The sequence below is a fragment of the Papio anubis genome, chromosome 17 (genome assembly GCF_008728515.1).
Source record: "Papio anubis isolate 15944 chromosome 17, Panubis1.0, whole genome shotgun sequence".
Taxonomy (NCBI): Eukaryota; Metazoa; Chordata; class Mammalia; order Primates; family Cercopithecidae; genus Papio; species Papio anubis.
In genome coordinates, this window is record NC_044992.1 from 49658539 (window position 1) to 49675572 (window position 17034).

The window sequence follows — 17034 nt, forward strand, 5'->3', positions numbered from 1 at the left end:
GATCTGCCCGCCTCGGTGTCCCAACGTGCTGGGATTACAAACATGAGCCACTGTGCCCGGCCAATGTGTTTGTATGTTTCTGTGTGTGTATGCATATAATATATATACACATATACATGATTAAGCTAATAAATTGTGTTGTTCGACTTCAAAGCTAGGACATAGCTTATTCTTTGTATTTTCCCCAGTGCCTAGTTCAGTATCTGACACATATTTGGTGCTTCATAAATGTTGACTAAATATAGTTTTTTCTTTGTGTTACTTTTATGGAATTTATCACATGCTATTTTATTGGTTGGGTTCACCTTCTCTATTAGATTGCAAGCTTTTTATTTAATTTAATTAATTTATTATTATTATTTTTTGAGACAGAGTCTTGCTCTGTTGCCCAAGCTGGAGTGCAATGGCACAATCTTGGCTCACTGCAACCTCCACCTCCCAGGTTCAATTGATTCTTGTACCTCAGCCTCCTGAGTAGCTGGGATTACAGGCATGTACCACTACGCCTGGCTAATTTTTTGTATTTTTAGTAGAGACAGGGTTTCGCCATGTTGCCCAGGCTGGTCTTGAACTCCTGAGCTCAGGTAATTCTCCTGCCTCCGCCTCCTAAAGTGGTAGGATTATAGACATGAGCCACCACGTCCAGCCTATTTATTTTTTTGAGACAAGAGTCTCACTCTGTCACCCAGGCTGGAGTGCAGTGGCATGATCTTGGCTCACTGCAACCTCTGCCTCCCAGGTTCAAGCGATGCTCTTGCCTCGGCCTCCCGAGTAGCTGAGATTACAGGTGTGCGCTACCATGCCCAGCTAATTTTGTATTTTTAGTAGAGATGGGGTTTCGCCATGTTGGCAAGGCTGGTCTTGAACTCCTGACCTCAGGTGATTCGCCCACCTTGGCCTCCCAAAATGCTGGGATTACAAGTGTGAGCCACTGTGACTGGCCAGGTTGCTAGCTTTTTAGTGAGTAGGTACTTGTTTTGTTTTTATTTGTATATTCCTGAACATCTGTCATATTGCTTTGAAAATTACTTATGGTGCCAGACATGGTGGCTCATGCATGAATCCCAGCACTTTGGGAGGCCGAGACGGGTGGATCACCTGAGATCAGGAGTTCGAGATCATCCTGGCCAACATGGTGAAACCCTGTCTCTACTAAAAATGCAAAAAAATTAGCCGGGCATGGTGGCGTGTACCTGTAATCCCAGCTACTCAGGAGGCTGAGGCAGGAGAATTGCGTGAACCTGGGAGGCAGAGGCTTTGGTGAGCTGAGATCACACCACTGCACTCCAGCCTGGTGACAGAGCAAGACTCTGTCTCAAAAAAAAAAAAAAAAAAAGAAAAGAAAAGAAAAAGAAAATTACTTATGGTATGAATGAAAAAACTAAAGCCTGTCACTGAGAAGGTGAAGACCTTGGGACAGAAAAACAAGAGAAGTTCCTCTTCTGCTTGGAAAGAAAGAGAGAAGGAAAACAGAGAGCGTTTCTGTGATATTCATTGCCCAAATTTTAGGTAGTGGGAAGGAAGCTCACTGAGACTTTTGGTCTAGGAAGAACATTTTGTACCATTGTGTTTTACCTAATTTACCTCCATTCCAGTAATGTTGCAGCAACGGAGGAGGAAGTTTTTATCCTTAGCTGGTGTGACTGGCCGTAAAGCAGTTTTTCGAATCAGTAGACAATTTTGATTAGTGTTGCATCATGCATTTACACAAAATTAGTTTTTCACTTTGCAGAATGTGTTGCTTGAGAAACAGAAGAAATAGATACAATATTTCAATGTTTGGTATTGTGTTTTTATTTTTCAGTTAAATCCAGATGTGAATGTTTTCCAACGGAAATTTGTGAATGAAGTTAGAAGATGTGAAGAAATGGATCGAAAGCTTCGTATGTGCACTTTGGTCTTGTGTAATTTTCCTTTAATGAATCATTTGTCTTAGATTAATGACATTAGTCCTCTTAATAGAAGAAGAAAATGCTATAAGAGAAAAGAAAAAGGAAAAATCTTGCAGTTATGCTGAGGTGAATTTCTGGTATACGAGTAGATTTTGTGGTCTTTGGGCTAAGTAGTGCTTAACGGAAACCTTGTTTGAAATAACATGCTGCAAGCTGAAAACTGGTTATTTTTTTTGTGAGATTTCAAAAACAAAACTACATTATAGAATTTTGAGAAATAGGACCCAGCACACCATCAGTTTTTGTCAGCAGAGCCACCTTTTAATTTGAGCTATTTAAGAGGGAGGAAACTAACATTTATTTAAGTTCCATTGAGGGCTAGCTTGCTCACATACATTATTCATTCCCCCACAACATTCCTTCAAGATGGGTATTACCTTATTTAACGATTGAGGAAACTAAAGATCAGAGAGGCTTAATGACTTGCCCTGGAACGTAAACAGTTATGATGGAATCAGTATTTGAAGCCAGGTTGTTCTGTCTGGCTCAAAAATCCATGATCTTGCCACTCTACTAAGCCAACTTGTGGTTAGCTGATAAGTGAATTGGTCCCCACTCTAAAAAACAGTTGTAGTTGTCACTTGAAACACTTTTCTCTTCTGGTATTTTGGGTCCTTATTACCTGTTCTGCTTTTTCATTTTTTATGCTTAAAACCGACCTGATTGTTTTCAAATTTAATGAACCCCTTTAGATCTGGAGTTGTCTCACTAGTGTGTTAAGTGTCAAATATTCTATTGTATTGTACTCTTCTTCCATAACTCTGCTTTGCCAATAATATCTATAACCAGAACTGTCATACTTTGGAGTGGCATTCGCGTTGGGAGGAGAGGTGCGGCCTTGAAGGCCAGTGTTAAGACCTGAAGAAAGAAAGAAGGCAGTTGTGGGATGACCAGCCTTTGGAGTAGCTTCAGAGAATGTGAGGTTGGAGAAAGAGGGATGTGGAGAAAAAAGGTGCTTCTTTTATATTAAACGAATATATATATATATATAAAAAGTATCTTTCTTGGATAAAACTTTTTGTAGTCAGGCTGTAGATGCTAATTCTTTTCCTTAAATAATGGCAATTTTGAGCATGTGCGGGTAGGCATGAATGTTTTGATTCTGTCATTTTAGGATTTGTTGAGAAAGAGATAAGAAAAGCTAACATTCTGATTATGGACACCGGTGAAAACCCAGAGGTTCCCTTCCCCCGGGACATGATTGACTTAGAGGTAAACAGTTCTTCTCAGAAAACCAGAAAAGTTTCTTTCTACGTAAATGCAGAAATTACTTTCCTGAGCAGATAGAGAGTAAAGTAATTCTTGCTAACTTTGACAGCATTATCTACTGATTGTTTCTTTTTTTTTTTTTTTTTTTTGAGACGGAGTCTCGCTCTGTCACCCAGGCTGGAGTGCAGTGGCCGGATCTCAGCTCACTGCAAGCTCCGCCTCCCAGGTTTACGCTATTCTCCTACCTCAGCCTCCCGAGTAGCTGGGACTGCAGGCGCCCGCCACCTCGCTAGTTTTGTATTTTATAGAGACGGGTTTCACCGGTTAGCCAGGATGGTCTCGATCTCCTGACCTTGATCTCACTTCCCATCTCGGCCTCCAAGTGCTGGGATTACAGGCTTGAGCCACTGGCCACTGGGTCTCTACTGATTGTTTCTTGTAGGTGGGATTGAAGTGAGTTTCCCCTTCGCTTTTTTTTTTTTTTTTTTTGAGACAGAGTCTTGTTTCGCTCTCACCCAGGCTGGAGTGCAGTGGTCGGAGTCTCAGCTTCACTGCAAGCCCGCCTCTCCGGTTCACGCTTCATTCTCCTGCCTCAGCCTCCCGAGTAGCTGGGACTACAGGCGCCTGCCACCTCGCCCGGCTAAGTTTTTGTATTTTTAGTAGAGACGGGGTTTCACTGTGTTAGCCAGGATGGTCTCGATCTGCTGACCTCGTGATCCGCCCGTCTCGGCCTCCCAAAGTGCTGGGATTACAGGCTTGAGCCACCGCGCCCGGCCTCCCCTTCGCTTTTTTATTGATAGATAGTATTTGTACACATTTATGGTGTACATGTGATATTTTGGTATATACATAGAATGTGTAATGATCAAGTCAGGGTATTTGGAGTATCCATCACCTTGAGTATTTACCATTTCTATATGTTGGGAACATTTCAATTCTTCTCTCCTAGCTATTTTGAAGTATGTATTGTACATTGCTGTTAACTATAGGCACCCTACTCTGCTATTGAGCATTAGAACTTATGCCTTCTATCTAACTGTATGTTGGTCCACATTAACCAATCTCTCTTCATCCCCCCACAAACCCACACACCCTTCATAGCCTCTGGTATCTATCATTCCACTCTCTACCTCTATGGGATCAAGTTTTTTAGCTCTCACATATGAGTGAAAACTTGTGTTATTTGTCCGCGCCCTGTTTATTTTGCTTAACATAATGACCTCCAGTTCTATCCATGTTGCTGCAAATGACATGATTTTATTCTTTTTTTATGGCCAGACCATGTGAATCCCCTCTTTATCCCCTCTTTTATGGTGACAAACAGCACTGAAACAGTATTATATGCCACTAAGTAAATGTTTATTGGTTTATCAAAACCTTATTGGAGTAAGTTAATTTATCTACTATTTTATTTTATTTTATTTTATTTTATTTTATTTTATTTATTTTTGAGACACAGCTGTCACCCAGGCTGGAGTACAGTGACCCCATCTTGGCTCACTGCAACTCCTGCCTCCCAGGCTCAATCAGTTCTAGTGCCTCAGCCTCCAGAGTAGCTGAGACAATAGCTGTGTGCCAACATGCCTGGCTAATTTTTTTGTATTTTTTGTAGAGATGGGATTTTCCCATGTTGGCCAGCTTGATCTCGAACACCTAACCTCAAGCAATCTGCCTGCCTCAGCTTCCCAAAGTACTGGGATTACAGGTGTGAGCTACCATACCTGGCCTATCTACTAGTTGGTTATTCTTGCAGACTAAATGGGCAGCCAGTAGACTTCTCAGTAATTATTTTATCCATCTGAAATCTCCTGAGAAAGTTACCAAGTATACAATAGAATCTGTAAACAAAGAAATACTATTTTTTTTTTTTTTACTTCCACTGTGACTTAGAAAGGAAATACTTTTTTTTTTTTTTTTTTTTTTTTTTTCAGAGAGAGTCTTGCTCTCTCACCCAGGCTGGAGTGCAGTGGTGCAATCTTGGCTCATTGCAACCTCCGCCTGCCGGGTTCAAGCCATTCTCCTGCCTCAGCCTCCCAAGTAGCTGGGATTACAGGCATGCACCACTGAGCCCAGCTAATTTTTTTTGTATTTTTAGTAGAGACGGGGTTTCGCCATGTTGGCCAGGCTGGTCTTGAAATCTGACGTCAGATGAGCCACCCGCCTCAGACTCCCTAAGTGCTGGATTGCAGGCGTGAGCCACCGTGCCTGGCCAGGAAAGATTATTTATTTATTTATTTATTTATGAATGAGATGGAGTTTTGCTCATTGCCCAGGCTGAAGAACAGTGGTGTGATCTTGGCTTACTGCAACCTCCGCCTCCCGGGTTCAAGTGATTCTCCTGCCTCAGCCTCCCAAGTAGCTGGGACTACAGGCATGCGCCAACTTGCCTAGCTAATTTTGTATTTGTAGTAGAGATGTGGTTTCACCATTTTGGTCAGGCTGCTCTTGAACTCCTGACCTCAAGTGATCCACCCACCTCGGTTCAGGAAAGATTATCTTAAGCAAAAAAATTTCCATAAAGAAAATTGCTCTAGTAAAATCACAGTATTTGCTAGGCAAGTCCAAGATCTCTTTGAACTATCAGCTTGGCGACAGTTATGTGGGATGAATTCATTTATTGTCTTCCAGAGCAAACATATTGAGCTTAGCCTAATCTATTTTCTTTTTTCTTCTAGGCCAATTTTGAGAAGATTGAAAATGAACTGAAGGAAATCAACACAAACCAGGAAGCTCTGAAGAGAAACTTCCTGGAACTGACTGAATTAAAATTTATACTTCGCAAAACTCAGCAATTTTTTGATGAGGTCAGACTATTGTTTCTTTTAGTATTTGAGCAGCTGATATTACACTCACACAAGTGGGCCATATTTTTATTCCAGTAATTATTTTAATTTGCTATTTTGGAAGCAATGCCATTTTTGCACCCTGTTTTAGTTAAAGAAATGTGAGATTATGTTCCATTTTTCATGCAGTACACAACCAGCCATGGTTTTGCATTTTTTCACATTTTCTTCAATTTTTCATCTCAAGATGAGGAAAGGAACCCTGAAGTAGTTGTATAAATGTAGTTAGTATAAATTTCTACATTATATTTATACTTATAAGGTAAGTATATGCTTAAGGTCAAAGCTGAAGAAACAAACATTTGGTTGTAGACAAAATTATAACAAAGGTTTAATCACCAAGCCTTTTGCCATCAAATTTTTATTTTATTCTCTATGTTTGCTTATAAACCTTCGAGCACATTTTTCAGTACTTCAGATAGCACACATCACACTAATTTTTCAAGAGTTTTTCATTGTATGTATTGTATGGAAAATATTGATAGGATGCTTGTTTGAAACTTTTGGGTTATCACGTAAACTTAGATGCATTACCTTAAAGGGAAACATGTTAATAAGTTATTGGGTTAAATATGTAGGTGAGGCCGGGCATGGTGGCTCATGCCTATAATCCCCGCACTTTGGGAGGCTGAGGCAGGTGGGTCACCTGAGGTCAGGAGTTCGAGACCAGCCTGGCCAACATGGTGAAACCTGGTCTTTACTAAAAATACAAAACTAGCCAGGTGAGGTGGTGGGCACCTGTAATCCCAGCTACTCGGGAGGCTGAGGCAGGAATATCATTCGAACCCGGGAGGTGGTTGTTGCAATGAGCTGAGATCGCTCCACTGTACTCCAGCCTGAGTGACAGAGCGAGACTCTTATCTCAAAAAAAAAAAAAAAAAAATGTAGGTGACTCAGTTGGGCATGGTGGCTCATACCTGTAATCCCAGTACTTTGGGAGGGTGAAGCGGGCAGATCACTTGAGCCCAGGAGTTCGAGATCAGCCTGGGCAACGTAGTGAAACCCCATCTCTACAAAAAATGCAAAAATTAGGCAGGCATCGTGGTGCACGCCTGTAGTTCCAGCTACTCAGGAGGCTGAGGTGAGGGGATTGCTTGAGCCCAGGAGGAAGAGGTTGCGGTGAGCCGAGATTAAGCTACTTTACTCCAGCCTGGGGGACAGAGCAAGACTGTCTCAAAAAAAAATGTAGGTGACTTAGTCCAGGTGACAATGTGCTGAGGTGACCCCATGGAAAGGATCTGGAGCAAGGCTTGCAGAAGGCTCCTTTCTCCTAATTCAGCCTGGGGAGGAGTCTTAGCTTTCATCTTCGATGTGGTTTTTCTGATGGCCTGAAGTACAGTAACTGTCTTCTTGACAGGTGTTTTCGCCACCAGATTGATGATATTAGACACTTTAGGGATTGTTACAGTCACTGTTCAATGTGCCTTCTCATAAAGTTATTTAATTCCTTTGCTCAACAAGAAAACTTGGCAAAGCTTTTAAATTTAGAGGCCCTTTTTTTTGAGACAGAGTCTCACTGTGTAGCCCAGGCTGGAGTACAATGGTGTGATCTCAGCTCACTGCAACCTCCACCTCCCAAGCTCAAGCGATTCTCCTGCCTCAGCCTCCCGAGTAGCTAGGATTACAGGTGCTTACCACCACCCCCAGCTAATTTTTGTATTTTCAGTAGAGACAGGGTTTCACCATGTTGACCAGGCTGGTCTCGAACTCCTAGCCTCAAGTGATACATCTACCTCTGTCTCCCAAAGTGCTGAGATTACAGGTGTGAGCCACTGCACCTGGTAGGGGCCCATTTTAGTTAGCATCTGCTGTGTTCTCAGTTATACTTTAAATTCATATCTATAGTTTTTATTTTTTTTTAATTGTTTTTAGACTGGGCTTGGTGGCTCACGCCTGTAATCCCAACACTTTGGGACGCTGAACAGGTGGATCAGGAGGTCAGGAGTTCAAGACCAGCCTGACTAACATGGTGAAACCCTGTTTCTACTAAAAATACAAAAATTAGCCAGGCATGGTGGCGGGAGCCTATAATCCCAGCTACTCATGAGGCTGAGGCAGGAGAATCGCTTGAACCCAGGAGGCAGAGGTTATAGTGAGCTGAGATCATGCCACTGCATTCCAGCCTGGGCGACAGAGCAAGACTCCATCTCAAAAAAAAAAAAAGGTTTGTTTTTAACTGCCTCATCTCAGAAATTTTTATCTTTTGAGGGGAGATTAAATATCCATAATTCTGTAGGTTGGAGCAGGAGTTCTTCAAACAACAGCAGCAGACTCACCTGTAATCTTGTCAGAAGTATGAATTACCAGTCTCCACCCTAGACCTACTGAATCAGAAACTGTGGGAGTTAGGCCTAGCAGTCTGTATTTACCAGGTGATCCTGAGGCATGCTAGTTTGAAAACTGCTGGGCTAGAGAAAGTCTGCTGAGGATGTGATACATTCCTCACTAATTTAAGGATTTGACTCAGAGAAGCCATTTAATTAAAAGGATCTGCTGGGGCAAAGGAAAGGGGAAAAACTCATATGAATTTAATTTCCTGGTCCTTTCAAGAATCAGAAGGTATTAATATTTATTTAGCTTGCTCATGGAATCGAGAATTTTGAGTCTAGTGGTAACTTCTTTTGCCAGTCCCTAATGACATCACGTTAGAGGGTGTGGGACAGTGTGATTAACTCTAAAGTGTTTAAGGTCTTTTGCAATAAGCATCGCCACTTAAGCCATGTGTTTTTAATGAACCTGCAATTCCAGTATGCTCACTGTCCAGACATTGTATTTTTGTTCACTAATTCACTGAACATGTAATGAGCACCTACTCATTGTGAGACACAAGATGAGTAAGACGTGTTCAAGGCATGTATCATTCGGTCATATTAAGAAGCACCCCAGAACATGACGCTTTCATATGCTCACAGATGTGCACTTTGCTAAACATGTCCAAGCTGCTAACCACAGATCTGATGTAAACCTGGCCTTATGGTCAGAGCTCAGCTACTTTCTAGCATTATTTGGAGCTTAATTCTTTCACCTTCCCTGTCCCCATTTTTTTCCCTTTTGATATACTCTTTAGTTTACTGCTGAGATATTGCTATCTCATATGAAAATGTCTTTCAAGACCTCCTAAATTTAAGAATGAGAGGCCGGGCACGGTGGCTCAAGCCTGTAATCCCAGCACTTTGGGAGGCCGAGACGGGTGGATCACGAGGTCAGGAGATCGAGACCATCCTGGCTAACACGGTGAAACCCCGTCTCTACTAAAAAATACAAAAAACTAGCTGGGCGAGGTGGCGGGTGCCTGTAGTCCCAGCTACTCGGGAGGCTGAGGCAGGAGAATGGCGTGAACCCGGGAGGCGGAGCTTGCTGTGAGCCGAGATCCGGCCACTGTACTCCAGCCTGGGTGACAGAGTGAGACTCCGTCTCAAAAAAAAAAAAATAATTTAAAGAATGAGAGCCAGCTTCCTATTATGGTTCATTTTTGGAGAAATTCCGAATAAAGACTGATAGATGGATTCCCTTAAGGAAAATAATTATTTAAACTATTAATTTTCTAATGAAAAGAACTTAGTAAAAATGAAAATAAGAGGAACCACTTGGAAAAATGATACTTTAAATCATAATTTATGGATTTAGGAATTTTATTTTGTGAATAATAAGTCTAAATACTAAATGCCTATTTTGAGAAGACAGACTCTAAGTCTTCATGATCTTTGTGCCCTATTCATGCTGGGCTGTTTTCCCGCTCCTTTTTTTTTTTTTCTTGAGACAGAGTCTTGCTCTGTCACCCAGGCTGGAGTGCAATGGCGCGATCTTGGCTCACTGCAACCCCTGCCTCCCGGGTTCAAGCGATTCTCCTGCCTCAGCCTCCCAAGCAGCTGTGACTATAGGTGTGCACCACCATGCCCAGCTAATTTTTGTAGTTTTAGTAGAGACGGGCGTTTAACCATATTGGCCAGGCTGGTCTTGAACTCCTGACCTCGTGATCTAACCACCTCGTCCTCCCAAAGTGCTGGGATTACAGGTGTGAGCCACCGCACCCAGCCTCCCCCTCCTATTTTATTCAAAACTTTTTTTTTTTTTTTAATCTCTGGAAGTACTTAGAGCACAAGGCCATGGCTATGAGAGGTTCTCATGCTGCTTTTGTCATCAATTCCCCTTTCATTCCTAGCAGCCTCACTGCATTGCAAGAAGTCTCCTGGCAGGAACCTCTCTGCCTTGCCTGTTCTTGCACTAACTCACAGCCTCAGCCAGGTTCCTTTCCATAGACCTTGCCCTGCTGCTGCCTAGCAGGAGGCTCAGGTGTCACTGCCACAACTTTGCATCTGCACATGCGAGTGCTCTTCAAATAATGCAAAAGATAGGACACTTGGGACCCTCAAATGTTGGAAACTTAGGATTTTTAATGAGATTTTCTTCTATGTCTGAAATTATAATATTTGCAAAGGGCCTAAAACACTACCAGTTTTAAACCTTTATTTTTTATAATTTGGTGACTACAATCAATAATTCACAGTAATGAGTTAGCAGAAATGGCTAAATCAGAAAATGATTCTATATTTAGGCATAGGAGTTATGATTGGCAAGGTGTGTGTAAGGTGAAAAATAAACATATTGAATAGTCTTATGATTAAAGATGATTACAAATTTGACTTAGTCATTTCTTATCTAGGGCATTTAAAATGACTTGTTAATGATTATCCTTTTCTCAGTCTTCTTGCTTATGAAGAACTGTAAGAGCTGGAGAGATTTCTCTGCATCTTTTACCATAAGCACCATAACATATGAGAACGTAAAGAAGACTGGAAAAGTAATGGTTAATGGCATGCAGATCCCTGCTTTCCTTTCCTTCTCAGTTTTCCATCCATCTGCTTTCTTTATTTTTTTTCCCATCTGCCATTTCCTTTGGGGCCTGGGTGAATACCTTAAGTAATGAAATAAAATTTTTTTCTTGATGTAGATGGCAATAATTGTTTGTTCTTGGTAATTGACATAGCTTGAACTGGATGTGCTATTTATACTTAATTGCTGTAGAAACAGAACTGAAGTTCTCCTACTTCCTTTTTGTAAGGCATGTTTTTCAGTATCTGAATGGAGAAACCAGAGGGCATAGCAAGTAATGTAGAGGGATATTTACAGTGTTCTTATTAGAGGACCCAGATACCCTCAAGACAAGCTTGTCCAGCCCATGGCCCTCAGGCCTCATGTGGCCCAGGACAGCTTTTTGTTTGTTTGTTTGTTTGTTTTTGAGACGGAGTCTCGCTCTGTCGCCCAGGCTGGAGTGCGGTGGCCGGATCTCAGCTCACTGCAAGCTCCGCCTCCCGGGTTCACGCCATTCTCCTGCCTCAGCCTCCCGAGTAGCTGGGACTACAGGCGCCCGCCACCTCGCCCGGCTAGTTTTTTGTATTTTTTTAGTAGAGACGGGGTTTCACCGTGTTAGCCAGGATGGTCTCGATCTCCCGACCTCGTGATCCGCCCGTCTCGGCCTCCCAAAGTGCTGGGATTACAGGCTTGAGCCACCGCGCCCGGCCCAGGACAGCTTTGAATGTGGCCCAATACAGATTCGTAAACTCTCAAAACATTTTGAGGTTTTTTTGCAATTTTTTTTTTTTTTTAGCTCATTAGTTATCATTAGTGTTAGTGTATTTTATGTGTGGCCCAAGACAGTTCTTCTTCCAGTGTGGCCCAGGGAAGCCAAAAGATCAGACACCCCTGCTCTAAGATTTAGATACTCTCAGCCACGCGGTTTTAGATATTGCTTTAAAGGCCTTCTGTTAGTGGGTGGTTCTAGTCTTCCTAGTTTCTCACCAGGCACAATTTTATTTAAAAATTTGTAACCTTTCTCTCTAAGACAGAATTCTTAAGTATGAAATGGTGAAATTAGCAATTCAAATATTATTGCAAGTTTCTGTTGAATTTTAATTTTGTTGTTTTTATTCTCAGAGAGTCCTAGATAGAGTCTTTGAAGTGGTCTAGTTGCTAAGTACTGTTTGCTTTTCCATCGGTTGTCCACTTTAGAGCACATGTGTTTGCATTGAGTCTGATATTTAGGGTTGACTTAAACCATGTCTTGTGAGACATCCAGGCGAGTAGGATGGAGTCTTGTGAGTAGCAGTCAGGCTCACTGGTTTTTGCCAAGGGATAAATCAAGAACAAGTTGAAATGTTGTAATCATTGGGATCCTGAAAACAAGTTGCCTGCAGTCAGCTGACTTGATTGCAAGTAGAAACTGAAAGAACCCCCTCAACTTCCATGTAACAGCAAGTGGTAACCAGTGTCTCCATGATCTCATCTTAAACTTTTCCAATCTCATGACAGTATTTCTCTGCACTTCCGGTGTTGATCCTTACTTCCCAAAATGATTGCTTTCAATTTTTTAGGCCTTCAGACTTACCATCTAATTTATACACAGTTTTTCCCCTCTTTTTGCTATGTTTATGATCCCGTGACTTTATCAACTGATGGTCCCTGTGCTGCTTTTTAAGAGTGTGGCTGACGGGTAGAATCAAATTGAAATTTGGAATGAAAATGATAGAGAAAAACTCTTCTCACTTTTTGTCTTATTGTGCTTTTGAAGAGGATGATTGTTCTGGTTTACTCCTAGTTTTTGGTCAAACAAGTATTGCCTGGATATTAGAGTTGGGGAGATGAGGCAAAGGAGAAGATGATTGGACTGGTTTTTGTTTTGTTTTGTTTTGTTTTGTTTTGTTTTTTGGAGCAGCTTCTCCTTTCTGATGGGAGTAAAGGGTGGTAGGATGAGTTGGGTAGAGAGAGGCTAGGAAACGTAGACCCATGTGTGGGAAGATCCTTCTTCATTTCATTGTATAAACTGTCATGGTGGAAGTCATTTTAAATCTTACCAATTACACCAGCCCATGAGCTCTAGTTTGGCTTATTATCAGTTGCTTTTCCTTCACTTTACTTGATTCTTGAGCTGTGTTCTCAATAATCCTACAACTGTAAAGCCTATGTGAACTTATTTAGAAGATTCCTAGTCAGAAAATGGGACATTCAGATATGTTTTTACAGGCTTGCCCAGCTATTGTGCTTCTTATCCTTTCGAAGACATAAATACTCTTTAAATCCCATGGCTTGGAGCATTCTGTAAGTGACCATGCTGAAAGTTCTCATGTTCTGAATTTTAAAGGGGCTGGAAACGTAGATATCTGGAGCTGCCCCTTCTGTCTTTCTCCAGACTACAGAGTATTCAAAGACAGTGGCAGTGCCTTGCTTCTTCCTTGGAAAGAGAGCCTCTATCTTTCACGTTCTCACACAGGGAAAATTCTAGTTTGTAGCTGCCCAGAAATTAAATGTTGAGAGTATCTGCAGAGCGTCTTCATTATTGCACAGAAGGGAGAGAGATTTTAGCTTCCTATCTACATGCAGAGGTATTTCCTGGCACCTTCATGGTTAATTCAGGGAAACATAGGAGAGAAAATGGCTTCCACCAAGTAACAGATTTATACATGTCACCATCACTTAATGTTTTTTTCTTTTATTCCTTATTTCTAAAACCATATCCCCAGATGCTTTACTGGGGCAATTATGCTTTCTTTACCTCACATTTGTTTTATTGGTTTTCGTCCCCTATTCTTCTTGTCTTTTTATGGGTATATCTTGTCTTTTGGTGGTTTGTTTTCTTTTTCATCCTTATTTTCTGAACCTGTCTCCTGGTTCCTCGTTCCCTGCATGCCACTAACTATTTTCATTAGATATTAATTGATTTGTGAATTCAGGCTGAATTGCATCATCAGCAGATGGCGGATCCAGACCTGTTGGAAGAGTCCTCATCCCTCTTGGAGCCAAGTGAGATGGGAAGAGGCACGCCTTTAAGACTTGGGTAAGTGCCATGTCAACCTTTCTGTGTTCAGTGGGGCCATGTTCATCTCTGCTGTTCAGAAGAGCAATGAGACTGGGGATTCACTTGCTACCAGGATATGCCCTCCTCTGAGCCTGTTGAGATAGTCCTACAGCTCTGGATTCATGCCTGAGTTGCTCTGTCAGCTCTCTGCTGGGTTCATAAGTGAGGCTGGGAACAAGACTTGTCTTAAAACCTTCCATCCCCTGACATGGAATAGGTTTCCAATCTGCCTCTTCTCCCCACAGCTTCGTGGCTGGTGTCATTAACCGGGAGCGCATCCCTACTTTTGAGCGCATGCTTTGGCGGGTATGCCGGGGAAATGTGTTCCTGCGACAGGCTGAAATCGAGAACCCCCTGGAGGATCCTGTGACTGTAAGACAAGGAGATTGCATCCTGTGGAGTAGGTCTTGTAAAGGGAGCCCAGAGCAGTCACGTAGCATGGGGCCACCTGAATCCAGCGCTTCCACAGAGGAGCCATTATCTTTATCTCTGCTCTAATTGGAGAATTTGAAGTACTTCCTCTAAGTTAATTGCTGTCATAGATACGTAGGAATGTGTGATGTATACATGACATATACATATTTTCAGGTTTACCCATGTAGATGTTATTCTGATTAGAAATTTTTATTTTCACTTATTTGTCTTTTGTGAAAATTAACTTTAAAGCAAGATATCTGGTTCCAAATTTGGTTTTTGTTTTTTTTTTTTTTTGAGGCAGAGTCTCACTCTGTTGTCCAGGCTGGAGTGCAGTGGCGCGATCTCGGCTCACCACAACCTCCACTTCCTGGGTTCAAGCAATTCTCCTGCCTCAGCCTCCCAAATAGCTGGGGATTACAGGCGTGTGCCATGATGCCTGGCTGATTTTTTCTGTATTTTCAGTAGAGACTGTTTTACCATGTTGCCCAGGCTGATCTTGAACTTCTGATCTCAAGTGATCCGCCTGCCTCGGCCTGTCACAGTGTTGGGATTATTGGCGTGAGTCACCCTGCCCAGCCCCAAATTTGGTAATATTCATGTATAAAAAGAGAAGGAGAGATTTCCTAAACTGTGGTCTTAATAAGCTGATGAAATTTTACTTGGTAAAGTTTTTTTGTTTGTTTGTTGGAAGGATTAGAAACTTAGTTTATAGATATTGCACAAAATAGGATGATCTTCCCCACCCAGTACTTCAGGAAGTAGAAACAGTTTAACATCTTGGCATTTGCCATAATGGGACAGAGTTTATCATCTAAACCTGCATTTAGGTGTGGTGAGTCCTGATTTCAGGGAGTACAGGTAAAGATAAATGTACTGCAAAAATTTTACTTTGCTTTTGTACGAGTGTTATTTAGAAACCTGAAGTTAGTTTTTCTGTTTTGAATTATCTTGTGAATTTCTTAAATTAGTGTCTTTACCTAAGAAGAGAGATTGAACTATGAGATTTCTCAGATTGGGTGGGCTGTGCAGCTGCAGGGCTTTCATCCTCCATGCTGTGAAAGAGTATGGTGACACTTCAGGTGAACCCCCGGCTTAGGGGTATAGTTTCAGAATCTTGCCAAAGGCCTTCGAGTTGTGGAAACATTGTAATCTGCAGTCACACTAATGAGGAACTTTTCTCAGGAATATTCAGTCAGGTTTCCTCTTGGCAACAGAAAGGTTATTTTATCAACAAATCCAAAAATGGGGACCCTGGATATCTATAACAGATCAGGCCGCACAAAGAATGGATTCTAGTTTAGCCTAGAGAATTTAGGGATTTCAGACCCTTGAGCCTAATTTTCTTCACTCCTTATCTCCTTTTATCCTTCTGAAGTTTTGTTTATTATTATAAAAGCTGTACGTGCTGTGTATGACTATGAGAATATGCCGACAACCAGAGACAATCCTGGTTAACACGCCATATACCTTTTTTTCTGATCTTTCCTTCCAGTCCTTGCATCTTACTTCAGGTATAAATTTGGTATTTGGAATGGATTACCTTCCTCCCTGCCCCATAAAGTCCAGATTAGCTTGAATTGTGGGATTCTACATCAGCATTCTTCCTAGGGACTCAGTTCCTTGTAGTTATTCAGCCCCTTTTATCTAAGAATTTCTAAGTCCCAGAACAGACAGAAATGGCTTCCTTCTCTTTTCTCTCCTATACTTTTATCATTCAGGCAATATAAGATTTAAAGTTGAATTGGTAAATAAGTCTAAACAGTGCTAAGAGGAGCATCATTTTAGCTTCAAGCTCCTGGTTGAGTCAAAAAAACAAATAGAGAAAGATTTTTGTGAATTAGAGATTATAGGGTAGATGTTCTTATAGTGAAGCTTAGGAAATGGAGTGAGGGCAGTGGTTAAAGTGCGGGATTGCCATGTCCTTAAAGAATGCCTGTTGTTCTTACATCACCAAAAAAGTTGGTTATTTAAGAGATTTTCATCCAGATACAGAAGTCTGAACTCTTGTTTTTTTATTCTGGAGCCTAGGGTGACTACGTGCACAAGTCTGTGTTTATCATTTTCTTCCAAGGCGATCAGCTGAAAAACAGAGTCAAGAAAATCTGTGAAGGGTAAGAGAGGCATGCCTCTACCAGGAGGGCACAGCCATGCTGCCCAAATGTTGAGTCTTAAAGTTCAGAATAGTGAAATACAAATCCTTTTTAGTCTACCTCGACACAGTGAATTTATCTTTTAATAATGTTAGGGGCTATTTTAATCAATTCAAAATAACCTGAATTCATTTTTATTTTTATTTTTGTTGTTCAGATGGGGGATCTCACTCTGTCACCCAGGCTGGAGTGCAGTGGTATGATCACACTCACTGCAGCCTTGACTGCCTGGGCTCAGGGGATTCTCCTGCCTCAGCCTCTAGGGTAGCTGGGACTACAGGCGTGCGCCCACCATACCTGGCTAATTTTTTGTATTCTTTGTAGAGACAGGGTTTTGCCATGTTGCTCAGGCTGGCCTGGAACTCCTGGACTCAAGGGATCTGCCCATCTCAACCTCCCAAAGTGCTGGGATTAGAGGTGTGAGCCACTAAATTCTTTTTCCTTTTTTTTTTTTTCTGACCGAGTCTCACTCCATGCCCAGGCTGGAGTGCAATGGTGTGATCTCGGTGCACTGCAACTTCTGCCACCCAGGTTCAAGTGATTCTCCAGCCTCCTGAGTAGTTGAGATTACAGGCACCTGCCACCACGCCCGGCAAATTTTTTGTTGTATT

General features: G+C 41.8%; 1 protein-coding gene across 7 annotated transcripts in view; it reads left to right on the plus strand.

Moving 5' to 3' along the window:
* Positions 1–17034, plus strand: part of ATP6V0A1 (ATPase H+ transporting V0 subunit a1) — a 63054-nt gene that overhangs the window by 6071 nt on the left and 39949 nt on the right. For 5 of the 7 annotated variants that reach the window (XM_003913078.2, XM_003913077.4, XM_021929201.1 and 2 more), the window contains 6 exons: positions 1805–1883; positions 3067–3164; positions 5837–5965; positions 13732–13835; positions 14102–14228; positions 16302–16384. In XM_003913078.2, coding sequence (XP_003913127.1) covers positions 1805–1883; positions 3067–3164; positions 5837–5965; positions 13732–13835; positions 14102–14228; positions 16302–16384 — 620 coding nt within the window. The remainder of the gene's footprint in view (positions 1–1804; positions 1884–3066; positions 3165–5836; positions 5966–13731; positions 13836–14101; positions 14229–16301; positions 16385–17034) is intronic. The other 2 variants (XM_003913076.4, XM_003913075.4) reach the window with 1 other exon arrangement.